The 27,633-nt window shown below is 44.4% G+C and overlaps 1 protein-coding gene across 3 annotated transcripts in view; it reads left to right on the forward strand.

Moving 5' to 3' along the window:
• PTPRT (protein tyrosine phosphatase receptor type T) overlaps positions 1 to 27,633 on the forward strand; it is a 918,862-nt gene that overhangs the window by 313,522 nt on the left and 577,707 nt on the right. For all 3 annotated transcript variants that reach the window (XM_040981459.1, XM_040981457.1, XM_040981458.1), the window contains exon 3: positions 19,229 to 19,500. In XM_040981459.1, the coding sequence (XP_040837393.1) occupies positions 19,229 to 19,500 (272 nt within the window). The remainder of the gene's footprint in view (positions 1 to 19,228; positions 19,501 to 27,633) is intronic.

Below are 27,633 nucleotides of genomic sequence, written 5' to 3' on the forward strand. Positions count from 1 at the left end.
CTTGCTGAGAAGTACCCAGCGAGGCAGGATGTGATGGCTGAAATACTTTGTCCTACTTGGGAAGGAAGTCAGTGGATGAACAATCTTTCTGTATCTCTCTGCCTCTCTGCCTTTCAGATAAGCGAAAACAAGTTCTAAATGGTTTTTGAGTAGCATACATGTTATACCATATGCCATGGTATCTGTTTCCATTCTTCTGTCCATCCAGCCATCCTCCAACCATCTACCACTCATTTCCCCATGGTTTTGTCTCTGTAAATTGATATGTCTGAGATGGAAAATGATGTTTTACCTATGTTAATGATAGTTATTTCTGGATGTTAAGATCAAGGATTTTTTTTTAAACTTGCATTTTTGTACATTTTGTGTTTGTTGAATTCTTCAATGAATATGTAGCATTTCGCTTAGCAATAACCTTATCTTTCTTCAGAAATAAAGCAGCAAATTCATATGTTAAAAATGTAAACACTCACTAATCCTAGGTGGTGGAGCTGTGGATGTGTTATATTTTGTGTTTTGTTGGTTTCTCCATTTCCTGACATTTTCATTAAAATTTAAGGAGCATTAAAAATTAAGTTCAAGGGGCTTGTCTTAAGGCTCAGAGAAAATGGTGGAGCTGTACTTCCAGCAGTGCAGGGAAGACTGCAATGAGGAGCCCTCAGTTCCCTCTCCCGATGTCTACATCAGCTGGGACAGGCCACAGCCAGGAGCCTGCAGCCAATCCACACGGCCAGAATCCAAGTGTTTGAGCCAAATGACCTGTTGCTTTTAGGTACACATTAGCAGAAAGCTGGATCAAAAACAGAGGTAGTTCTTGGACCTAAGCACTCCTATGTAAGATGCAAGTGCCCCAGGTAGCATATCCAATTCTGACCTCTACTTTAAAAATCCTAAGTGGTGGATTTGCTTTTGTTTATGTTTAATAGAAAAAAAGGAAATTGTGAATGGGACATGAGCCAAAGCAGGAAGCGGCATTGAACAGGATAAAGTGAGCTTGTTCTGATATTTCCCTTGTGAAGAGGCATGCTTACTTTTTAGATGAGATAATTATAATAAATTTACTGGTTAAGTTTTTTTTTTAATTGGAAAGTCAGCTATTCAGAGAGCAGAGACAGAAATATCTTTCATCTGCTGATTCATTCCCCAAGTGGCCGCATTGGCCAGAGGTGAGCCAATCCAAAGTTAGTAGCTAGGAGCTTCCTTCGGGTCTCCTGACAGCCCAATGCTTTGGGCTGTCCTTGACTGCTTTCCTAGGTCACAGCCAGAGAGCTGGAAGGGAGGTGGAGCAGCTGGGATATGAACAGGTGTCCGTATGGGATCTCAGTGCTTGCAAGGTGAGGACTTTAGCCACTAGATTGCTATGTGAGGCTCAACTACCTAAACTTTTAAAGAAATTCTGAAATCATTTTCTGTCAATGTTGAGAAGAATCTTGGATTCATGCTTTCTAATATGCACATAAACAGACCAAGGACTGCAAGCACTCATGCTGTTTTATACCCAGCAGTCTTCAGAATATGGACCTATGGGCCAAGCATGATGGCTCAATGGCTAAATCCTCACCTTGAAATTGTCAGCATTCCAGGTGAGCACCAGCTTGTGTTCTGGCTGCTCTGCTTCCCATTGGCTCAGCTCTGGGCATTGTGTCCATTTCAGTGTGAACCCAAGGATGGAAGATCTTTCTCTCTGTCTCTCCTTCTCTCCGTAAATATGTCTGCCTTTCCAATAAAATAAACAAATCTTTAAAAATACACATTGAAAGAATGAATGTGGACCTGCTTTTGAGATGATCCTGTGCAATCCTTAGCTCTGTGTGAACTGTCAACATCAGGTCTTACACAGTCCTGGGAGAACTCTGCGGCCAGCAGGTGGATGCCATAGCCAGCTGTAACAGCTTTAGTTCAGTTAGATCCCACCAGTGAGAGACCCAGATGGCGGGAGAGTCAATGGCAAGCTCCTGGTCTCCAACACCTGAGGATAAGTGTAGGGAGTTGACGCTTGGTGGAGGTTAGGGTTCTGCCTGTGTTGATTGAACAGCTACCTGAGAGACACCCAAGCCATGGAAACTATGGGCCCTGCATTTAGTGTTCATTTTACTTAGGGATTTCCTAGGGAAGACCTTTCCAGCTGCTAGTCCCTAGCCTAGCAGTGGTTGTGTAGAGATCTGTTTTCCCAATAGAAGTTAGAAACATGGATCTTGGTGCAGTGAATATTTCATCATTGTTAGGATGTGTCTTTAAGTTTGACCTTGGCTTGCATATGCCCACATACTATACCAGAAAGGAACAGATATTGCATCTCAGCTTGTGCTGCCATCTGCCAGACCTTTCTTACTTGCTCCTTCTGCCTGGAATGATTGCTCCCTTTCCCTATATGAAATCTTCCTACACATCTTTTAAGGGCCACTGCAAATGTCACTTCCAGTCTCACAGACAGGGTGACTTGATTTCCTCAGACCCACTGCCATGTTTGAGTTCTTTGGGAAGCAGAATCAGAGATGAATATCTATGTTTATTCAGAAGCTTCAGTTACTAATGGCTGTCAAAGGAATGGAGGGAACAAATAGAAGACAGAGGAAGAAACAGCGGTGGTGCCAAGTTGAGGACATCCTTGGCAAATCCAAGTGGAGCTGTGGCTAAAATGACCCATCCGAGCTTGCAAGGGGCAGGAATGGCCAGGACGTAACATCCCTGCTTCTGTCAGTCATTGGGAATGCAGCATCTCCAGAAGATAGACCTTGGAAGAGGCCACACAGTGTACTGGAAACAATCCCTAGAGAGCTAATGGCTAGTGCCACAGGTTCCACCTTACAAATTCATAGCATGACAGCTTGCCGGGAAGAACACGTTTCTGGGACCATATCCATAATGCTTGCTCAGTGAATGTTTGATGGACACATGAATGAGAAAATGAATGAACAAATGATTGAGTGCATTTATGGGTGCAGCAGAAATTGAAGCCTGAATTCCTTTAAAAAAATGTCTATACCAGTTGAGAAATTTCAATGACATCTCTTATCTGTGCTTATGGTCCTGGATCCTTAGTATAGGATTCTTTGGGAATTGGTAGAAATTTGTTATGAAGATGAAATTATGCATGGATTTTCAAATATCTTACATCAAAATAATCACTATTTTTACTATGAATATATTTCATGATGCTGTTCCATGGGTACACAGATTCATCCTTCTACTCTTCCCATCCCCCACCCCACTGTTTTCCCTCATATTTTACAGTTGTCCCTTAGCATTAGTAGCATGTCTGACATTATGCTGTAAGTGTATCATGGCATTGTAGGGGTAGACAATGACAGAAAGTCTAGTATCCTTTTGTCAGGATAGAGTTAAGAGTTCTATTGGAAGTTCTCCTTTATTCAGGAGTAGAGATGTATACTGTAACATATCTTTACTTCCAGGTAAGCTTGTGTTCAGTATATAGTTCATCCACAAGAGTACGTATGTATACATGCTTACCTATATATCTGTTTGTATTTTGCATGAAGGTTGCCTTATAGTAGGTAGAACATGACGTTGGTCCTTTTAAGATTGGCTTATTTTGCAATAAACATTGCTTAATGATGTTTTCCATAAACTGATGTACTCCTATGCATTGGTTTGGTCAAGATGAGAAAAACAAGGCATGTCTTCAGTCTTGGTGGAGGAGTGGATGAAGAACTGTATCCATGTGTTTGAGATGAGACCCTGGATGCCAAGGACAGCAGAGCCACAGGAACACTACTCTGCATTTTCAGATTCCCTGGGTAGAAATCTCAGTCTCTTCCATTTTCCCCTCAAATTTCCATGAGGACAAGGACAAAGGTCAAGTTCACAGCCACAGTGGACAGTAAGACAGGCAACATTTAGAATGTGAGAGTTTAAAATATTGACTGGCCCTTAATGAAAAGTTTTTTAGCTTCTCCCCTGAACCATTACATGTATTTCACATCAGTGGTCATAGGAGGTTGAATTTTATTACTCCCATTTTATAGATGGGAAAATAGAAAGTCTAAGTAATTTTCCCAGGAGTTCTCTTTAGCAAATTGTACAACGGGGATTTGAGTGTAAGAGTCTGGCTCCAGAGCTTGTATCTTCACGGTTATATGGTGTTTCCAAGCACCAATTTACGAGATAAAACAATCTCTTGTAAATTAGAATTAAGGAGTGAAATATGTGCATCTCGTGCTCCCCAGGTCTCTGGCAGGCATAGGCCACGCCTGCTGTCCTTGCCCATTAGTGAAGTCTGGAAAGCTCTGGCCCAGGATGTTTACAAGAAATAGGCTGGACTCCAGAAGTGCACTCGTAAGCATGTGCTCTGTACTGTTGAAGCGATGCATTATCAGAAACATCTGGGCTTCGAAAATGCCTCATTCATAGATTCCACCTGGGGAAATAATCATGGCAGATACTTCAGAGCATCGAAAGATGAGTAAAAAAAAAATGTCAAGAACTTGAAATGGGGAAATCATGGGATAAAAGGCTAGTGAGTGTCCCTGAGGGGTGCCTGCAGGAGCCCTATTCAGCTGATTCCAAGGCCCTTGAGGAGAATTTTCATCTTGGCAAAATGTCTCTGATGAAGCACCTTGACTGTTTTGTTCACAGCTGTATTCCCAGTGCCGACAACAGGGTCGGGTGCATAGCAGGCAGCAAATATACACTTGTTGTGGAACAAAAGGGCAATATCAATGAACAGGGCTTTACACTCTTCTCCCAGTGGTATCTGCGTAGAGCTTCAGTGCAAACAAGGCCACCATGAATAGCAATTCCTCATCAGACTTCTTCAGGAAGAGTTTACCAACTGCAGCCAGCAGTCGAATTAAATGCCACGACTCTGTTGAAAACACTCACCTATGTAGGAGTGTGACACTGTAAGGAAATGCCTGGCGGCGTGTCCGTGGCTGTTTGACACGGCGGGTGGGTTTTCATCCTTACTTTCTGCTCTTCTGCATCACCCACTATCTCCAACACCAGCTTTATATTGTAACACAATTGCACCATGCCCTTGGGGGCTGGAAGTTCGTTCACCCCAATAGGAAGCCTTGTAAGGACTTCTAGAGACACCTCTTTGGGCAATGCACACAGTAGGGTTCCAGGAAGATTGTAAAGGGCACAGCTGTGTCCTCCTCTGAATTCTTAGGATGCAGTCTTCATGCCCGGTGTTCCAGCCTATGAGTCTATTTGGGTTAAGTGTTGTAGGTGTGTAATTAGTCAGGATAAAGCATGCTAGAGTGAGATGGGCCTTGATTCTAGTATGACTTGTGTCTTTATACAAAGGAGAATGATGGGGACAAGTGCAATGGGAAGAGCATGATATTGAACCTGAAGGCAGAGATTAGAGCTATGTTGGCAAGCCAAGCCACACCCAAGATTGCCAGCACCTGTGAGACGTTAGGAGAGGGGCACAGAACAGTGTTTCTCTCACAGCTCTGAACATGAACCAACTCTCCTGACAGTTCAACCCTAGACTCCTAGTCTCCCGAGCTGTGAGGCAATCAAATTCTTTTGTTTGAGCTGCTTAGTTTGTAATAGTTTGCTATGGAAAGCCCCGGAAATGAATCGACATCTCTCTATTCACCTGACAGCTTTTGTTACTGAAGCTGACTCCACTTCACTCTTTGCTCTCATTCTTCTGTATCTTCTGAATTAAGAATTATTTCTAAAATGTATTTGAAAGGTAGGGTTCCAGAAATGGGTTGGGGGGGGAGACAGAAAAAGGTATCTTTCATTTGTTGGCTCACTCTTTGAATGACCATGAGAGTCAGAAGAGGGCTGGGCGAAAGCCAGGAGTCCTGAGGCACCATCTGGGTCTCCCACTTAGGTGGTGTGTCTTCTGCTGCTTTCCCAGGAGTATTGATGGAAAGCCTGCCTGGCTCTGTGTGCCCTGTTCCCATTGTGGGACTGGATGGATTCCACAGAATATTCTTTGATGATTTGTATGTAGAATGTGCCATATTGGGTGGGACTTGGCAGAACTAAGAGGACAGGTGGCTGGAGAAGGCTCTGGTATCTGTATCATGGTCAGTGGGAAATGTCCGAAGTGGATTTTGGTGGAAAGGGTGGGAAAGGGGGACCATCTAAAGGTGGACCATGTGAGAACAGTAGGACTGAAATAGGAGACTGGGCCTGCAGTTGGAGGGATGGGGGAGCATTTTAAGGAATGAAGGATGAGGGGAGAGAAGTGTGGGCTGAATGCTATGAAGGATATCCAGAGTTTGGTTTCTGGAAGTTCATGTTGTTGAGTCAATGATGTGTTGTGGTGGCTTCAAGCAGGAAGCCAGGAGTCTCCCTCTCCAGCAGGATTGGGAGACTCTTTACAGCTATTCCTCGCCAAGGAACCTGTTGTCCTGTCATCTAAATACTCAGAGGGAAGCCATGGCACTTCCTCAGGCAGGGGTGCCCCAGTGCCGCCTGACCACAAGGGCGTGATGATAGAAATTACTGGAAGTTCAAAAACAGTGTTCAATACATCAGGGTTTGTGCCAGTGCTATATTGTGTCCCTTCAGGGGACAAGTGGAGACATCAAGTGAGCAGGGGCTGCCATGAGTCCGTGGGTTACCATGGGCCGTGCAGATAAGTGGCAGTTTAGGCAGGCTGACTGGGAAACTGTGGTTCTCAAATGTGATCCTGCATTGGTATCATATCGGCGACTTGTGTGAGCCCGGAGGGCCATGTTGCACCCAGAGTCTCTGCCTTATTCAGTCTAGTTTGGAGGCTGAGGATTTGTCTTTTTTTCAAGTGATTTATGTATTTAGCTAAAGAGCAGAGTTACAGAGAGAGGGAGACAAAAGGAAAGAACTTTTATCTGTTGGTTTACTCTGCGGATAACTTCTCTGTCCCAAACAGAAGCCAGGAGTTTGGAACTACAGTCAGGTTTTCCAAGTGGGTACATTATGGGGGCAGTGAATAGGAAGTGGAACAGCCATGATTAGAACCAGGATTCATGTGGGATGCCAACGATATAGGCAGCAGCTAAACCCACTGTGCCTTCATGCCAGCCCCTAGTGGGGTTACGTTTGTTACAAGTTTCTAGGAGATGTTGGTACAGCTGGCCTAGGGGTCCGCACTTGGAAAACCAGCAGAGAAAGATGCTTCTGAGGGCCAGCTGGGGGCAGATGTTGCATGGCCTCCTGGTGTCCCTGTAACTGCTGCCTTTGTGGACAGTGAGAGCAGGTCCTGCCGTGTCTGTGCTCGATTCAGGGTTAGCTGTCTCTGTTGTAGTCAGAGAGCAACCCCCAGAGCTTGTGGATACTGCTGTCATTGCTGAGCATAGTAGTCAACACTGGCACAGTCATATGATGTACTGAGCCCTGCTCTAAGCAGATAAATGATAAAAACATGTTCGGTCCTCCTAAGAAACCTGTGAGGTAGGTGCTGATGTTACCTTCGTCGCACCCATTTTACAGATGGAGGCACTGAGGTCCAGAGAGCTGGAATAACTTGCCCCAAATTGTAGAGCTAGGGTTTGAGGTAACCATTTGCATCCATTCCTTAGCCTGTATTATTTTATTGATCCTGAGGAAGAGGAGAACTGGCGTGACCCTGGGGATGATGGCCAAGTTGTGTGGACACACTTTGCTGTCATTAGTGTTTCCTGTCTTGGAAGAAGATGGAAGAAATACCTTTGCATTCAGAAGGAAGGCTGTCAGCATTAATTGGATAGCAGCTGTTAAAGCCTTGAACTCCTTAGAGGATGGTAAAAGAGGAGGGATAATTATTGTGCTGTTTTCTATACAGACCCTAGTACATTTGGGGGAGTCAATAAGTGTTTAATGATATTGTTGGTAATTAGCAGTGATGGAAGGGAGAGTGTGCAGGTTAGAGGACAGGGTTGCTGGGCTTGGGCAGCCTCATGAGTCTTTGTGTCTGATAATGTATATCAGGGGCCGATGGACCCTGGGAGAGGTGGACAGGGCATGGCCCAGGACAGAAGAAAGTCTCTTGAGGCTGGTAGCAACTTGTTGCTCCAGAGGGAAAGAACAATGCCATTTGATGAACCCAAGTTTATGATCATAAACCAAAAACCCTGTGCCTCTCCAAGAGTGGTGCTTCCATCAGCAGTGTTGGCTCCACATAGAAGCTTGCACAAGAGCAGATTCTTAGATTCCCTTCCAAAACTGTAGAAGGCAGACCCCAGAGGACTTGGCTAAGATTTTCGGATGCTTCTGATGCATGCCAGAACTTCTGAACCTGGACCTGGTGTGATGGCTCAATTGGCTAATCTTCCCCTTCCAAGTACCAGGACACTGTATGGACTCTGGTTTGTCTTTAATGTGCTGGTTTCACTCCCCAAGTGACCACAATGGCCAGAGCTGAGCTGATCCAAACCAAGAGCCAAGAACTTCTGCTGGGTGCCTCGCATGGGTAGAGGCTCTTAAAGCTTTGGGCCATCCGCTGCTGCTTTCCCAGGCCACAGTCAGGGAGCTGGATGGGAAGTGGAGCAGGCAGGACATGAACTGGTGCCTGTGTGGGATCTGGTGGAATGCAAGGCAAAGATTTAGCTACTGAGCCATCATGCTGGGCCCAATCTTCTACATTCTTAAGGATTCATTTATGTATTTAAAGGTAGAGTTACAGAGAGATAGACAGAAATCTTCCATCCACTGATTCATTCCCTGCATATCTAGAAGTGGGCCAGGCCAAAGCTAGAAGCCTGGAAACCCCTAAGAATGGACCCAACCAAAGCCAGACGCTGATCCCCTCCTGCCCTGCTCCACAGCCCTGCTAAGTCTCCGATGGAGGGCAGCAGCCCAAGGGCTTGGGTTATCTTCTGCTGATTTTCTGGGCTCGTTAGCAAAGAGCTGGATTGGAAGTGGAGCAGCCAGAACTAAAACTGGTGCCTGTATGGCATGCTGGCATCACAGGAGGTGGCTTTATTTGCTATGCCACCACCATATTCCTAGAATCACCTCTTTCTTTTCTGTAATGTTTCAAAGAACAAAATCCCTCGAACTTGACTGCTGGTACCCTGGAGAGCGAGACATGTGGGAGGCACACAAATGAGTTCAACATGAATCGCAATTCCAGTGAATTTCAAGAGTGGATTTCACGTCCACAGGGGTAGGCCTTCAGGTCTGGAGCCACGTCGAGGGAAAAGATGCTTGGAGACACCAGCTGGCTTAGGGATGGCTGCAGAGAGAAACCAGTAATCCAAGACATACTGGTGGCTAAGGACAGCAGAGGTGCTGCTGCAGCACTGCAGGAGGGCCAGTCTTGGCAGAGTTCCATGGGACTGAGAGACCCGTCTGATAGAAGCGTTGGATAATGTGCTGCACTAACCTTCAGGGCAGTGTTGCCTGCTGATGAAGCATGATATAATGTGGCTGCCTCCAGGATCCAGGGCGAAAGGTCTGTCCTAGCGTCGGCAGGGTAGGCAGCTTGCAACATCTACAGGAGCTTTTAGCCTTTATCTGTCGCTATTTCTCTGTCTGTCTATCTAGGACAGAGTTATGAGTCTTTGGGATAAATGGATGCTCTTCCCTGAAACAGAAAACTACACCGTGGCACAAACATCCCCCACTGTTGACGCTACTGCTCACTGGGTGCCTGATAAAAGCCTCAGGTGAGCAGGAAAATAGACCCTAATACCTTGTGTCTCTCCAAGCCCTGGCATTTTTAAGCTTGGCAAATAATAGCAATGACCCAGTTTAGTAATGCAGAGACAAGACAGCACTATTTTAACAGGCTTAGTCATCTCTTGGTTTTGCCTCTGCTTTTTCCTCTTCCCTTCCATTTGTGTCTTCTCTCGTTTTGAATATACAAGGTAATAATCCAGTATTTTCTGTGGAGCATGGCAAGCATGCTATATATAAGACACAGTTGAACATTCTGTGAGTGTAATTGGAGCATAAATGTAACTAATCAAAATATTATCATGCCGACGGATGTGTGAAGAGTTGGGAAATCTTTAAAAATATATTTTTTTTTAGTTCCATGTCATTTCATTTTGGAGCTGCAGAAGGGAAGGACTGAGCCCGATGAACGTCAGGGACAATTTGAGGTCTGACAATATAGCAGTCCCATTACTTTACCTGCTACCTGGCTTAGTGTGTATTCTTTCCTTCTATTCTTTGCTTCTCTCCTGAACCTGATCTCCAGGGAAAGAAGAGCTAACTCCAGCAACTCAGCGTTGGGTCACTCCTTGCCACTACGTAGGACTTGCCTACGGGTGGCATGAGGCTAGCCGTGGATGATGAGTAGGTATTGTTCAGTTTGAATCCTGGCTCTGTGACCAGCAGTGTGACCTCTACCTCTCTGTGTCCCACTTCCCCCCTCAATTGTAAGCGATGGGTCATAACTGTGAAATATTAGTACCTGTTTGCTGTTGCTGCTGTTACTATTGAGAGTGGGAGTAAGTAATCCGAGAAAAGATTTGTCCAGGGAGAATGTCTTCACCACCACTTAACATTTGTTTGTTTGTTTGTTTGATAAAGAGAGGGAGTGATGGCAGATTGAGTGGGGGAGATCTTTCAGCCACAATGACTAGGGCTGATTCAGGCCAAAGCCAGGGACCTGGAGCTTCTTCTGGGTCTTCTCTGTGGGTGGCAGTGGCCCAAGTTCGTGGGCCATTTATACCTGCTTTCCCAGGCACATTAGCAGAGAGCTGGATCCAAAGAGATCACCCAGAACAATGCTGTGATGTGGGATGATGGCGTTGCAAGTGGCTGTTTAGCGTACTGTGCCACAATTCCAACCCTACCTTCCACTGTTTCTATAGTTGAAACTTTGGTAGAATATCCATGCCCATCCCTGCCCTTAACCCCCTGATCATCAGTCAGACCTTTGAAGTCTGGGATCACAGATGCCTCTAGCTGGGAGGAACTTCAGAAATCTACCTGCACACCTGTAGTCCAGGTGAAGAACAGGAGAGGAAATTTGTGCTGTAGGGAACACTGTGTGGCTGTAGGGACTGCACACAAAGCAACAGAAAGTCTAAGAGGAGAGTGACATTATCTGACCTTCAATTTTGTCTTGACCTTTGCCAAAAGCAAAGAGCAAATCAAACAAGGTCTTACGCTTCGCAGTTCAGGTAGCCGGATTGTCATTCTGGTGTGTTTGGGTTCCATCATTTTTCTTGCAGTTGCATTCATTTTCCCCTCCTGGGTGCAGAGCTGTTTCTCTGAGGTCCTAGAGGAGGTAAGTCATGAACTCACACAGGGCCCCAAACACAGGCCCCAGAAAGCCTTTTAATGTGCTCCATGTATGGGTGTTCAGCACAAAGGACCAGAAGGAACCCTGGGTGAAAAGCTTTCTTTTGTGAAATTGGGAGCGTACAAGGTGGGGAAAGGCTTGTGTGCTATTTCCATTATATTTTCCTTCACCTGGGTTATCTTGGCGCCTTTCTCTTACCTTTCCCGGCTCAGCCTGTTCTTTCTAGCCCACATTTCATCCCAGAGCCTCCGTCATTCCCTGCTTCCGTCCGTCCTCTCTCCCTTCTCCCTTCCTTCACATCTTCTTTTCTGTTTACTCTTCTGCCTTCTCCAGGAGGGAAAGGAATGCAAGGGGCTGAGGTGTCTGGTCTTGGGGGAGAAGCAGCCAAGTGTCCAGGGTCTGGGTTCCTGAACGTAGTTAACATGGAGCCTTTCACTAAGACTTCAATCACCTGAGTTTCATTACATTTGGAAACTGCATTATCCACACCTACATGGATGATCAGATAACTGTTTTCTTGGAAAATTGCCTTAACAAATTTGCATATGAAATGCTTAAACTCCAACTTATTGGTCTCAATGAATGATTATAGAAATGCATATTACTTGTTCCGACAAACCGGCAGACAAAATCTTCACAACGCTCAGTTCCTTTGAAACTTTGGGATGTATTTTCCTTGTTTTAAATGGAGATTATATATCCATTAAGCTGTAATTAACATTACAGCTCCCCCCCTCATTTTCTGGTGTCTTAGAAAAGAAACACATTTCTTTCCCCCTTTCTTTTTGACACACGATAATTATATTGCTTTCATGGGTAATCTGGGTAATATTGAATGATATGTTTGTGACTGTGGCCATTGGTTTATTGTTTATGGCTGGCTTAATGATTATTAGTTTTCGTGGTAATAATGGGAAACTCAGTGTTTCTCTTTACACATTCATTTTCTTCCTTAACAATTCTTTGTGCCTTTGGACAGTTTTTGTTTCTTATCCTTTTCCTTGTGTCCAAACGGATTAACGTCGTCATTATGGACTTTGAAATTAGCTCTTGTCCGGGATGGCTAAAGTAGAAGTTTGTACCACGAGCTCCAGGGACTGAATGCAGATGCAACTGTTCTTGGGGCACTCGTGCTAGCTAAGCAGGGTCCGTGGTGTTTAAATAGTGCAGGGAAGGCCAGTGGCAGGGCATGGATCTCAGGAAAGCTGTAGCCAGAGGAGAAACCCAGACGCAGGGAAGGGTGCAGGATGCTTGGCAGCTGACTTTTCATGTTAACTGCTGTGATGGATGACATGGATATATAATGACTAAAAGCAATATGTTTTATTTTGGTTTTAGAAGTCAGATGTCCTCAAAGTGCCACAGTATTCCCAACACAAGTCCTCTGGGGTGGGCTCCTTTGTGGGTGCTCTAGGGGAGAACTTGTGTTGCATTTTCTTGTTTTGGGTCTCTATTCTTTGGCTCATGGCCCCCGCTACTGTCCTCTGAGCAGGCAGCACTGCATCTAGCAATGAACCTCCAGCTCTGACACTCCCACCTCCCACTTCCACTATGAAGGAACCTGATTACACTATTGTGCCCACCTGGAAAATAGAAAATAATTTCCCATTCTCAAGGTTAACAGGTTCACAACCTTAATTGTCTTCTACCATGTGAGGTGACATCTTCATAGGTTCTGGAGATTAGAAAATGGCTGTGTCTTTGGAAGGACATTCCAGCAGGTGGATGAGGGCTTTGTCTGTATGGGGAGTCTCTACATACAAGGCAGGGAGATGGGGGCCAGATGTGAATGGCTTAGAAAATGGGAGTTTCCTGTAAAGGAGGACCTTTTGTAGTCAATGTTGTTTCTCAAAGTTGGTGCTGACAGCTGTTGTAGTGGGTGGTGAAAGAATGAGAGCCAAGTTATTACAAAGATGCATGATGGAAATATTATGGACTTGAACTAGATGGGAGGGTGGAGGAAGATAGTTGGGAAATCTACAGAGTAGGCATATGCACAACCCGATGGCTGGTGGAGTGTAGTAGGTGGGGATGGGCAACAGGTTTTATTTTTCTTTTTAGTGAATTGCTGGTTATTTTCTTCCTTAATCTGTTAAAGTCTACTTTGTATACTGCGGGGGGGGGGGGATGTTCTTGTGCAGAGGAAACACAAAAGAAGCTGTTTTGAGAACCCACATTGGAGCAATCTTTGGGCATGTAGATCATCACTACGTGCCATCTTTGTGGCTACAGGGCCTTAGTGGGAGGAGTGTTGCTGGGGTTGTTTTGCAGCAGAGGAGACTAAGGCTCTGAGCTTTGGAGTAATCAGCCTGATCACTCAAGGAGTGAATCTGGGATTCCAACCAGGACACTGAGCTCCAGGCCCACTTGCCGGAAGCCCCTGGTTCCAGGGTGCAAAGCGGAGCCCAGAATCTGAAAGCTCTCGGTGTGGCAAATGCTTCTTCTTAAAATCACCTCACTTCCCTCTGCTTCGAGGAAGTTCAGGGCCTTTTATTTCCCTCTTGAAGAGCTCCCCGAGGAGCCGTTCCTGTGGCTGAATGTCTCAGGCAATGAGGGATAGGATCCTCTAGTGGGAGCTGAAGTAAGAATCCAGAAATCTGTTAGTGACCCCAGGCAAGGCGCTGGCCCGACCTCACTGGAGTTGGCAAAAGGTGGGTTGGGTGACAGGAGCTTCGGTGTCTGTGAAGTTCTGATGTAGAATCCACAACTCTTCAGCCAGCGCTGCCCAGCAAGACTGTCCATGACAAGGACATAGCCTGTGTGGGCACTGTCTGCTGCAGTAGGCCCTGGCCATGAGTGGCGATGAGTGTTTCAAATGTGACTAGTCCCTCTAAGGAAGAAGTTTTTCAAAAATGAAATATGATTTTCACTAATTTAAATTTAAATAGGTATGTGCTGCTTTGGCCTACTCCTTTTACAGAGTATATTCCCACGCCCTGAATCAAGAGTAATTGTTTTGAGTCACTTGCTGTGTGGCTTTGGGAAAATAACTTAGCTTCTCTGTTCTTCCCTATCCCTGGCTTTAAATATGGATGACATGCTGTGCCTCACTGGGATAGTAAAAGGAAGAAAACCTAGGATCCATTCCTGGCAGGCAGTAAATTGTCAATAAACATGAGCTGTTAAAAATTGCATTGGGTCCAGTATCATCTGCTACCAGCTGTTTAGTATGAAATTTACATTGGTTGAGTGTAGAACTGTGTTTTATCTAATGTTCAGCAAAAACAAAAAGATCCACCACGTCCTCTTTATTACCCCATTTGGTAGATGAGAATGTTGAAGTTCAGGGAGCCTTACTGACTTGCTCAGAATCACACAACCAAGAAACCGCAGAGGAGTGCAGGTTTGTCCACTGGAGGGAGACCCAGGATCCATCCCATGTCTCTGCAGCTGCTCCACTCTCGGTAGCACGTGAACTTCTACCGCCATCCATGTAGGTGCTGGCACTGGAAAGTGGCAGGGTTGCCTGCTCGCAGGGTGTGCTTGGAGCTCTGAGGCCACAGCCCCTCAGCCACCAGCCACGTCAACACACTTGTGTCATCTTAATGAACAATGTACAGAGCCATTAAAAACTCAATTAGGACTTTCTTTTTACTGCCGACGTGAGGAAATGTGACGCTGAGGTGCTCATGTGTAAACACAATCGCTGCCATCTGCTACAGAGAAGCTTTTTGCCTCCAAAAAGGCGATCTATGTTGCAGACACATCAATAATGGGGCGCTTATCAAGGCGTTATTATGCGTGGAGAGGAAAAATGCAAAACTTACGGCCAGCCGGAGAGCACTTCCTGGTTGAATTCAACAATTTTCTGTGCTGTGTGTAATAACCATGAGGAAACTAATGCTGTTTTATGTTCCTTATCACGTCAGTGGATGTGTGTGTGTGTGTGTGTGTGTGTGTGTGTGTATGTGTGTGAAGGGAAGAGAATGTACTTACAGTCTTTCTTGCTCATGTTTCTGACTAATCTTGGTATAATGACCGGCTCATGTTTGATCTCCAAGAAACTGACAGCCCCAGGATGATAGTAATTGTGCTAACCTGTTGATCAAAGAGGCCCCCGTCGAGCTGCTCCTGGATGTGGACTCTCGCTGAGCCATCTCACCAGTGACAGGCCTGGGTTCCACTCAGATGTTACTGCCTTCTTTGACGGAGGCTGCGTCCTGATCCCTGAAGGTGGCTTGGCTGTGGAGGGAGCTCGGCTGGTCAGGTCCCTGGTGCCCTGGGACACTGCACCACCCTGCTGCATGCTGTGACTTCTGGCGTTGGTGAATCTACACAGGCTGATTTCTCCATTTCCCATGCCCTCCTGAGTTGACTGCCCACATTCCTGCTGTTGATAATGTTCCCATTTAGAGCCCCTTGCAACTGTGCTGAGTAGCTATCATTTCCCATCTTATTCCTTTGAATTAAGGGGCTTGTGGGAACTACTGGGGTGCCAAAATAATGTGATTATGTTAGCTGGGGATAGTGTTTAATTTTAAAATTTCAGTGGTCTACGGTCCAGTAGTAGTTTATGCCTTCTTTTCATGAAGTCCAAAATGAGTGTTCCTAATAGGTGAGTTGCCAGTCAGTGACATTCAGGACACTTGGCTCCTTTTAAAAATTATTATTATTTTTCATGCAAGAGGTAGCAAGACAAAAAGGGGATAGAGCTCCAGTCTACTGGCTCACTCCCCAGATGCCTGCAACAGCTGGGATTGAACCATGGCCCAGGCCGTAGCTCATGCTAGGCCAATCACCAAGCTTCAAGGAACTCAGTTATTTACATGATATCATCATGGCCTCCCAAGATTTACATTGGTAGAAAGCTGGATTTGGGAGTCACAGCTGGAGCTTAAACCCAGTCATGGCACTGTGGAACCTGGGCAGCATCATCGGTGTCTTAAGCGGTAGGTCAAGCACTTGCCTCTGGCCCCTTTTATTGTAACTCTGCTTCCTTTCACCTCTTGTTATCCTGACCCTCCTCAAACCTTAATGTGTATGCTGATCACCTGGGGACTTGGGTAAAATGTAGATTCAGGCCTGAGCTTTTCCTTTCTTAAAAATTCCCAGGTGATGCTGCAGCTCATCATCTGACAGCCAGCCTTGGAGAGACAAGATAACAGGGGATGGAGATGTGGAGCTATGAGGAAGGTGGCTCTTGTGGACCAGGCCTTCAGAGGATACACATCACATTCACATTCTGTTGTCCATGGGCACAGCCCTACCAAATGTCAAAGGGAGGCTGTGGAAAGGAGTTGGCAGTGTGTCCAGGGCTCTGGAACAGAGCTGTGATTGCTGCATAATGCCACGTGAAGTTAGCTGACTCCACCTTTCCAGAGAGCCCGGCCTGCTACTGACGCTACAGTTAAAACACACAGCACAGAGCTGGGAAAAGGAAGCCTTCCCAACTCTGTGTTCTGTATATTGTAAGGAACCAGTTATACATGTACTTGGTGTGAGTGGAAGGGAAGTTGGGTGCTGAGATGCCCATCGGGGACATTATGGTCCAGAGTAGAGAAAGTCACATGCATCTGTTTGTGAAGCCGTGTCTCCTATAGCGAATCATAGTAGAGGACTTGTACATTATTCAGCTGTTCAGGGGTAACTCAGGGTGCTGGTGGGGTGGGAGATGTCAAGACGCAGATACGAAGGCTGGCCCAGCATTTTCTCTGAGTCTCAACCTACTTCCTGCTGCCCTTGCCATAGTGCTTTCTTTCTTGCCACCACACTGAGGGTTTAGAGTAATTGAACAACACACCTAACAGATATGCACTTGCTCTGTGCCTCTGCCAGGCCACGTACCAGGAGCTTTTACTGTCTGGGTAATGCCGGCAAAGATAGCGTCTTGATTCCACTCCTGGTGGCTCCTTGTCTAAGCAGTGGGTAGATTTTCTGATTGGTAACTGTTGGTGAAGGTCTCTCTGTCCTTGTCACTTTGCAGCTGCCTGAGGTGGCCTTTCCATCGGAGCTGTGGCTGCAGGAATCTGCACCATGGTGGAAGCAGGCAGTCCTTGGGCTCCCAGTTGCTCTGCCTGCAGTTTGAGGGAGCAGAAATTACAGGAAGCCTACTTTGGCCTCAAGTCCAAGTTGCGTTCTCGCATTTAGCTTTGGGAGTAGTTACATGAAGTCTTGGGATGTTGTATTTGTTTTTAAGTCTACTGAGAACCCAAAGGGAGTAGAGTGTGTATTATTGGAGCCCTCTAGAACCTTGGCACAATATGAATTGCCCAACACTTAACTGACAGCTATTAATATTTCTGATGTTAGGGTGAAAGAATGAGGCAGTTTACAGTTACCGAAGTGGCTCATCTTGTCTGAAGGCTTCGTTGTAATTTGAACATTTTCATGGTTAAAATAAGATTCCAAAGCACCAGTGATTTTTTTTAGATGAAAATAATCATTCCAGAATCATCTGAGTTTAGCTACTGTGTTTTATGAGGCAATTTATTTCATAGAATCGTACTTCTCTGAATCCCCGAGTTCAGCCCTCTAAGTTGATTGTGAAATTTCCTTTGATAACTCCTCCATTTGTCCAGACTCTATTGAGCCACATGTGGTGGTGGGAAACTCACTTTGTCTCTGTGCAGTCATCTGTCCCATTATGTTCCTGCTTTTCTTGTAGAAAGCCCTTTGTATATTGAGTTGAGATGTGCCTCCTTGTGGTGTCTTTCATAAGTTTGTCCTTTCAAGTACATTTATTAATTACCAGTTGCCAATGCAATGCTGCCTAATAAGCCAAGAGGAATCAATGGGAAACATCAGTATCCATTTAGTTTCCTACCCATTGCTCTGTGCATCAATTGCAGATTGGCAGGTCTAGGGTGGACTTTGTGGCCCTGCGGTTGTGTATCTCACTATGGGAGTAATAGAATTTGATTCTTCTCCATCATTTGAACTTGGAGTTCATTCATGGGTGTTTATCCTTTTAAAAGGGACAGCACAATCTGCCTCTTTCTTCTTCCCATGAAATGGCAGTAGTATAAGAGGACAAGCCCTGCTAGGAAGCATTTTTTAAGCTTCTGCTAAAATCCACCTGTTAACACCATGTTGGTCAAAATAAGTCACACAGTGGAGCCCAAAGCCAAGGGATAAGGTCACAAGTGGCTTCTCCCGAGAAGAACTGTACTGTCAGTGACAAGACTTGTAGATCCAGAGAGGGGAGAGGAACTGGCAACAACTATGTCGTCTGTGGAAGTCACTCAGAAGAGGCTCACTTCCTGTCTGTGAGGAAGCTTAGTTTTAATGCTTGGTGATAGTAGCTGAGTGTTCTGAAAATAGGATAGCGTAACCTTTGACATCAGAGAGGATCTGGGGTCCTCCCTCCCTGTCCACGTGGCCCAGCCCATGTCCTTCAATCTAGAAGTAAAAATAGAAGTTTCCTATCTCCTAAGATAAATTTGAAGATAAAATTGAGATTAAATACTAAGTATATCAATGTTAATCATTCACTTTACTCTGTCTCTTTCTCTCTTTCTGTGTGTGTGTATATAGGATATTTAACATTAACTCAACTTATTCCACTACTTAGCAAGTGTCATTTACTTTCTATTCTCACACTTCTCCAAGGGTCTCCCTTTCTTATGTGGATCTATTCTATCTTAATTTGTTCTTCTTTAATTTATGTTCTCCTATATTGAGTGCAGGACTCCAGCTGAAGCAGTGATAGCTCTTGTAGTATAGGGGATCCACCTGCAGTGAAATGGCTGAAGTTCACATGAGGTTATATTTCACTTCATTTCCTCTGTGAGAGTTTACAGGACACTGGATTCCTGGGTGGGTTGTTTTTCTTTCTCTCCTCTCTTGTTTATGCTTCCTTCAAACGTTGGTACATGTAGTGTTTCTTCTTTCAACCCCACATATATCACCACACCACTCTTTTACTTCATTAGATCACTTTGTGCAGTCTTTATTCTATTTGTAGTAGAGAGGATCTCAAGGTCAGAACAGAGATGCGCCTTCCTTGCAGTCAAGCAGACCCTCACCACTGGAGTGACACACTCCCTGGCCTCCGCTAGGTCTGCCCTGTTTATCGATGCACCTGACTTTCAGGATTTTCTCTCTCTCTCCTTGTCTGTGCTTCCTCCTCCCTCTGGGGGTCTCCAGGGTCCTTCATGATGGTGAACAGCTCTGGGCGAGCCTCCGGCCAGAAGGCCCACCTTCTCCTGCCAATCCTAAAGGAGAATGACACCCACTGCATAGATTTCCATTACTACTTCTCCAGCCGCGACAGATCCAGCCCAGGGGCCTTGAACGTCTACGTGAAGGTGAACGGCGGGCCTCAGGGGAACCCTGTCTGGAACGTGTCCGGGGTCGTCACTGAAGGCTGGGTGAAGGCAGAGCTCGCCATCAGCACCTTTTGGCCGCACTTCTATCAGGTAAGGCAGTTTACGGTGGTGTGACTTTGAAAAATGACAATGAATCTGAATACATTTTGCCCTCTTTAAAATGCTTGGGTCTGAAAGGGGATTCATTTACGTAGTGCTTTGTTCAACTCATGCTTCCTGGGCTTCTTGACCTAGCCAGTGTTGCTGGTGCAAAGGTGATCTAGCACTGACCTTGCTTCCCTAAACTAAATCAAAAATAAAATGTCACCAGTGATGCCAGGTTTCTGGGACAATTTCTGAGCTTAGCTCTTCCCCACCCTGCTTATCTCATTATGGGCTGAAGACAGGAGGCACACAGACCTATACCAGCCACAGAGCATGCTTGAGATACACAGCTCCAGGTCATCTTGTTCTAGGACTATTGAAAAAGATTTTGACATCATTATGATAGTACTTAAGTATCCTGAAGGAGACTGAGAAGTAAATGGACAATTACAATGTAACAGGATGCATGCGGTTCCCCACCATACTGGAGGAACATAGTATTGTACTAATGCTCCCAGCAACCCCCAATGAAGGGGCAATGTTGCTAGTCCTGTTTTACATAGAAGATTGAATATCAAAGGAAAGAGCTAACTGGTCACATATCAGCTTTGCGGAAGGGGTGTTTGGTAAGGCAGTTTGGGTGAATTCTCAAGAGAGATAGTGGCTTGACTGAGTCTTGGAGGATGAATGAAAATGATTGGGAGAGGCCTTTGAGTTGTCAGGGACGGCATAGGCAATGGTCTAGGGACGTAACGGAGGGAGTTTGGCAGGGCCTGGAAGCTCTGAGTTGTTGAGGAGCATGTTGCAAAGCAGATTTGTAGGTCCTAGGGACTTCAAATGCTCAGTGTAGGGCAGGGTACAACCCATCTGTGATGAGTGCCATCCCCAACTTCCTATAGACCAATATGTTCCTAATTCAAATAAAGATAAAATACCACGCAGTGCTGGGTTTCCAGAACAATTTCTGAACTTGGCTTTTTGCCCCAACGTTGTCCTTATGGGACTGAAGACCCATGGCACACAGACCTGCACCAGCCTGCAGAATCTGTTTAGAGGAATGCCACTCCAGATCATCTTGGTCTGTGATTATTGAAAGAAAAATTAACAAATTTGTAAATCACATTTACAAATCCTGGGGCCCACCTGTTCTAAGTATGCCATCCAGTAATTGTTAGTCAACTTACAGACTGTGTGACCATCGTCTTAGCCCAGTCTGGAAACATGTTCAGCATCCCAGTAAGAACTCTTGTGTCCTCATTCGCACTGTTAAAGTTTTTCCATAAGAAAGTGGCAGAGTCAGATGTACATTCTGGGGATATTTCCCTGTTATTTGAAAAAGGACCAGGGGGTAGGAAGAGTAGTGACTGAAGCTTTCTTAGATGTCTTCCTGTTCTGCCTCCCCAGTGCAGTCCTTTCAGGTTTTAGTGTAAGGAATATGCCTCTCTACAGAGATCGCTTGCCTTCGTATCATTGAGATAATTCGAGTTAATTCAAGCTTTATTTACCCTTTGCCTTAGTAACTAAAAATCAGAATTTAATACTCACATGACTGGGTTTTCCCCTTTATGTGTCCATTTTATTCTCATTGGCTTGTTATTTCTCTATAGAATAATTTCATCGTCTCTGTGTATTTCCTGAAGTTCTTTTAGCATTGATGATGATGATAGCAATACTAGAATGTTAATTCTAGTATTATAATATCTGTTGTTTCTTAAGAGTGTATAGTGTTCCATACACAGGAAAAGATGTTTTCTGTGTATTAGCTTGTTTAATTTCACATGGATCCTTTGACGCTGGGACTATTATACCTGTTTTAAAGACGGTGAAATTGAGTCTGAGAAATTGATGCTAGTCCCAGCTCACATGGACGCAGAGCCTTAATATATTCTCATTCTATCGGAGGCCACAGCCAAAGTTAGTACATCCCATAAATATACATGTGTGCCACATATGTCATCCATTGATTTGTGATAGCTATATTAAAGCAGTAAAAAGAAGCTGATATAATCAATTTTAGTAATATGTTTGACTTAGTCCTCTATATCTAAAATTTTACCACTCCAACATGTCATCACCTTAAACAAATACAGGTGAGATATTTTACATTCTTCATAATTCTTTACGATGCATGTATTTTATACATACAGCCAAATCTGGACTCAAATGCCAGATTGGCATTGGAAATACTAGTCTGTATTTATATTTTATAAATGTACAGTTGAAGAAATAGTTCATGGACATGAGATTCCCCATACTGAATGACCAGTTCTTGAAATACAAACTTAAAGTAATTAAAATCAAATAAAAAGAAAAAAACTCATATTCTCAAACTCATTGGCCATGATCAGCAACTTCTGTACTGGCAGTACAGATCGAAGCACCTGACCACGTGGCCACTCAACTTCCTCCAGTGCAGTGATTGAAATACTGTCCCCACTGGCACTGCTGACAGGCACAGGGGGGCTGCAATGGAGCTCCCAGAAGACATGTGACCTTCAGACAGGTGTATTAGTGAATTCTCATACTTCATCACGTGAGAATATTGCTGCTGCCTTGCATAGTCTCTGGACCTGGATCTGAGGATTTGTGTAAAGTTTACATGTTGAAATCCTTTGTGAGAATTCTGGGAGTGTATCACAAGAGAATGTGTTTGAGCAGCTGTCACAAAGCAGTGCAGATTACTCTCCACCCGACCGCTAGGTAGGAGAGGACTACCAAACAGTGTTTGTGCCCCTGCTTCCTTTGGTTTTCCTCTATGCTTGTCTCCTCTGCTCACCCAAGGGGTGCCCAAGGAGAGACAGAACATAACGAAACTTAGGAAAGAGTGGAAAGAAGAAGAGGTGAGAAAGAGAAGAAAGGAGAACATCTTCAAAAGAACCCACTTTAAGTTTCATTTAATGGATGGTGGTGTGCCTATCTAATTGTTTTCCTAAGCTGTTGCTCCATCACTCCCTCAGCTTGCTTGTCCATCGCCTAACAAACTTCCTGTCTGAACCTGACCAGCACAGTTGTCAGTAACACAACTGTGTTGTGAGCTGGGCACAGTCTGGGCTCATGATGGCCAACGTGGACTGTCATCACTTTGTGTCAGCTTAGACCCTCTCTTATTTCTTTAGAAGAGCAATAACCTGTCACTGGAAGTAGCTAAAACCACAGTCCTTTCATTTTGACACCAAGTCGCTAACAACATGATGTTTTATTCTAGAGGTTTCAAGACAAATAATACATCTTTGGCCTCATTTCTACGTGTCTCGTCTTTCCTTTGTGTGGGGCTGTTTCAACTAGTACCAGGCCCGCGAACTTTCATCTGCAACTCATAGTGTCAATGATGTTTCAGAATTGAGAATATTTGAACTTAAAAGGTAATGCATTTGCATACCCTTTATATTTTATGACACATCTTTAGAGGCTCCAAGACAACATCCTGTAGTCAAATATACAAATATTCCTACAGAAAACCTCATGTATATTCCCAAGAAATGGGATAAATAAAGACCACCATGTCAGACCTCAGCTCAGCTCAATTGTCACCATTGAATCACCTTATATGATATGTATGTGTAAGATCTTAGCAGTTGGGGCTTCAGAATTCACTAGCTTTTGTGTGCAACTACATAGATCTGGGGGAGGGTTCTTGCCCACTACGTGATTTGTGGAGTGATGACTGATGGACATCTATTCTGAGATGCTACACGGTAAAGAATGAGGTGGTTGAGGTCACAGGTCATTGTGAAAATGGCAGGCGTAGCCATTTCCAGGCTGCATAGTTGGCCAATAGAGATTCTCAACAGAGAGAAACCTGTACATTGGTGTTTAACATACTATCTCCCATCTAACTTTGGCCTTGACCTCTTTTCAACACATGACAGTCTGTCAGTATAGGATTCTGGAGATAGTTGCCATTCATGTCAGCTTTCCTGGGGCAAACGTGGTTCACCTCTTTTGTGTTGGTGAAGTGGTGGACAGCATCTCTTTTCTAAGACAGCCTTGGTTGGATGACAAAGTACATAATCTCCCTGTCTATGGAGATGCACATACTGCCTAGTGGTATATGCGGTTCCGATTTATCCTTACGGATCATGCAAACATTTTCTATAAAAGGCCAAATAGAAATTATTTTAGTCTGTGGGCCATACAGTCTCTGTCATATTAATTCAAGTCTGCCAGTGTACTATGAAGGCAGCAGTGGATAACATGTAAATGAATGGATGAAGCTATGTTCCATATAAGCACTGTATACAGAAACAGGTGGTAGGCCTCCTGTAGGTTCAAGGCCGTAGTAGACTGAAGCCTTATGTAGATCATAGAGCTGAAGCTGAGAGATAGTGATGTCCAAGAGTACACAGCATGTAGGTGGCCAGGCCGGAGCCAAAGCTCAAATGCCTTGGTGCTTAGAATGAACCTTGTGCATTAATATCAGCATTAAGAGTCTGTACAAATTCATGAACAACCCTAGGGAGGTATAAGCAATATAATTGGAAATCTTCCAGCTAGGACCTGGTACAGATGATATATGCTAAAACCACAGGTTGCAAGAAGAGGAAAATGGTCTTATAGCAAGGACAACCACACCGTTTGCCCTGCTCTTCGATGGAGAATAAGGGAGGATTGGGGGGACAGGGAGAGAACATGTCTCCAGCACGCCCTAATGCTGGCCTGTGGTGGCTATGTTGCCTCTCTTTTATTTGTTAGGTGACCCTCTGTACTAGGTAACAGTGTGTCCTCTCTTTTAGACTATGGAGGATTTCAGGGAAATTTAAATACTCCAGGATCCTGGATCGGTCCTCTGGCTCCAGGCTTAGTGCCCAGTCTTTTGGGAGAACAGCTGACCCATTCTGCACTGTGGCTGTATGATATTAGCTGTAACCCATTATCATTCGGAATCAATTCTTTCACTTGTAAAGACACACAGTAATAGGGCCAGTGAAGGACCCTTCCATGGATTAAAATAGATAACACATGCAGCATCATGTCAGCCCTGCAGAGGGCCTCTGCAGTTGTTGGAAGGGAGAAGAAGCAGAGAAAAAGCAGAAGGCGGAAGGAAGCCTTGTTGAAGACATATCCACCAAGTTCAGTCTGTTCTCAGTAACTATTACGGCGTTCCTGGGATAAGCAACCTCATCTGAAGACCTGCTTGGCCCACTGCAGCACTGCCAGCTTTCCCCTGCTTACCATGGGTGTGGAGAAAGCAGTTTAAAATGCATACATGTGTCTCCATCACATACACACAGCCACTCATGGAGACTCAAGCAGCTACAAGCATGGTAATGTACATGCATGCTCCCAAGTGCCTGCATCCTTCCAGGCTGGAAGCACATTCATTCACGTATGCCTACATAGGTGGGTGACAAGAAAAGGGAACGCACCCTGGGTCTCTAAGACAGGAATAAAACATGTTTGAAGACTTTTGACTAGACCTCAAACTCTGGCCCTGTGATTCTGTGGAGCAAATATAACTTTGGTTTCCAGCATTGCTGGTTTTTAGGTTTCATGGTGTATGCACCGACTTATCAAATCATTGATCACAGTTCTTAACTCTGGGATGTGTGATTAGCATAGAGATTTCATCTTTCAGGTTAGCCAGTTTTCTGGCACCAGGTCTCAGGGGCTCCCAAGTGAAACAGTGCCTCTTTAGCCCACCCCTTCCTTTCTTGGGAAAGGAGGGACCTGGGAGATGCTGTCTGCTGTGTGCTTCGGGTCGTTATTGCTTTTCATGGGGCACTCATTCTATTTCCAATTTCATGTATTTAATGATACTAAACTTTTATGTCCCAAGATGTCTTAAAAACAAAACAATGAGACAATAAAACAAACAAAACCAAACCAAGCAAGTTGTTTGCCTTTTAGCCACCTGCTTGCTCTTCTTCCTCACCTTCCTTGGTCAGACAACTTACTATTTCACATGCATTATCACTGTGTAGATCCCTTAACTGAGGGACTCGTTTGACTTTGATTCTACTGGACCTGGGTCTCAATTCTGTCCCCAGGAAGACTGCTGACACTGCGGCACTTGTAGGATTCATAACGTTGCTCATAATTTACAAGGATTTATCACAGGGAGAGGCCCACCCGTGGCATAACATCTTTCTCTTCTCTGTCACCCTCCCCACCCATCTCCAGTGACTAGCAATTCCTCCTCCATACCTTATATAGGTCTCCTTGGGCTGGTGTGAGAAATAGATTCTCTTAGCTCCGTCTCAAGTCGTCTTGTCTCATGGAAACATTTAGGTCTATGATCTTCTTCCTAAGCAAAGTCCTGATGGGCCTGTGTTTTTATCTTCTTCAAGCAAATGATTGTAACCACTTGAAACTTTTGCTGTGCAGTTCTCTCTGCTCAAGGACTATGAAAGATCCTTAAAACATGGCCATACGTTCCCCCACATAGGCACACAGCTGGCCTTTGGGAGGAGTCTTACGTGACTCAGCTCTGAGCCTCTCTTGGGAAATTGCCTCCTGACTACTTAATTCCTCATGCTCAGAGCGAGGTTTCTACAGTGATGTGAAAGCCTCACCTCCTTGACACCTGCATTATGAGGTCTCCAAGGAAGCTCTTCAGGCTGGGGCACATGCAGTTGACAGTTATTCCACAGGACAGCCTTGGAGTTGAAGAATGTTCTACAGAGAAGTGGAACTGTCCAGCCTTGGCCTCTTGGTTTCCTGTACACAGACCCTGCTTCCTTGCACTGACATGGGACCCCCTGCAGGGCCAATTTCTTCCCCTACATGCTTCTGCGGCTGCCCTCTAGAGGCCACAACCCTGGAGTCGCCTCGCACTGCTCTGGTCACTCCTCTGACTCTCACCATGCTTCCTTTTACTTTTCAAGGTCTTGGCTTGAATCCCCTGTGAGTACTATGCTTGGTTCTGGGTAACTTCCTGTCCCTTTGTGGTGTTTCTCCCTGGGAACTGGACCTGACTGGATCCTGGATGGGGATTCCTGTGGTCAGAAGCCTACACTCAGACACGTTGATGGGGTTATTATCTTACCCCGTTCTTCAGGGTCTCCTGGGGCACTTTTTGACATTCCTAGCTTTCCAAACTTTTTGCATCTGTGGATTTTTGTCATTCCCACTTCAACTTTCATAGCTTGCCAACTGAAATGGTTTCTTGGAGCATTTACTGCTTTTCCTGATTCTCAACAGTGTTTTACACCAAAAATGCCATTTTTCTGTAAACAGGCATAGGTGTTAAGGTGTTGTTCTTGCTTAGTCCCTTGCCTTGTATCGGAGACTTCTGTTGACATACTCAACATATTTTGACATTATAATTATTAAGAAAGTATATAACTCTTAACAAATCAACTTCTAAGGCTTTGTCATTAATTTGTAGTTTTAGTGAATTTGGTTACTCTATAGACCTAAATATATGCAATTTCTTGTTTGAAGAATTTGTTTGAGTATTACTTTGGCCTGGAAGATATGCTATTCACATAATTCCTGAACACTGGAACAAAAGTTAATTCTCTGTACTCATTAGCATATGTATAGTAAATAAATTATGTTTCATATTTTGTGTGTTCTCAATACCTTTGCTTTTTGTCTTGTAAGTTAGTCTAAGGCGTGGATTACAGTGTTCAAATATTGTTTTTTTTCCCATCATTTTCTTTTTCAAGTTTTGACTCAAGTGTTTTTTAAAATTAAAATGCATTTAATAATTTTTATTTTAAAATTCTATTTTGATGAATTCATATTATTTTGAAACAACTGTTTTCTGTTTATTTGCATTTCCTTATTATGTCTTTGCTCAACTTGTTCTTTTTAAAGTTACTGAGTCATTCTGTTTTAGGTGTTTAATCTTATAGCATACAATTAGGCTTTGATTATTTAGACAGTCAGAGAATGTTTCTCTGTTTTAGCCCATTTATATTTATTGTCACAACAGACATTTTCCCCTTACTTTTGTCATTTTTGTTACACAGTTTGAATGCTTTCATGCTATTTCTTTTTAAGTGTATTTTCTTTGTACATTCCATTTTCTTTCAATTTTTTTCTATGGACTTTGCTTTGGGCTTTTTTCAGCTATTTAAAAAATAATTAGATGTTTTTAAAATTTTTTTTACTTGAAAGGATTACAGAGAGAAAGGGAAGTGGGGGGGTTGGGGAGAGGGACAGACAGACAAATCTTTTATCTACCGCTTGACA

This window comes from Ochotona curzoniae, unplaced genomic scaffold, assembly GCF_017591425.1.
Source record: "Ochotona curzoniae isolate NIBS_2020 unplaced genomic scaffold, NIBS_Ocur_1.0 contig_3520, whole genome shotgun sequence".
Classification (NCBI taxonomy): domain Eukaryota; kingdom Metazoa; phylum Chordata; class Mammalia; order Lagomorpha; family Ochotonidae; genus Ochotona; species Ochotona curzoniae.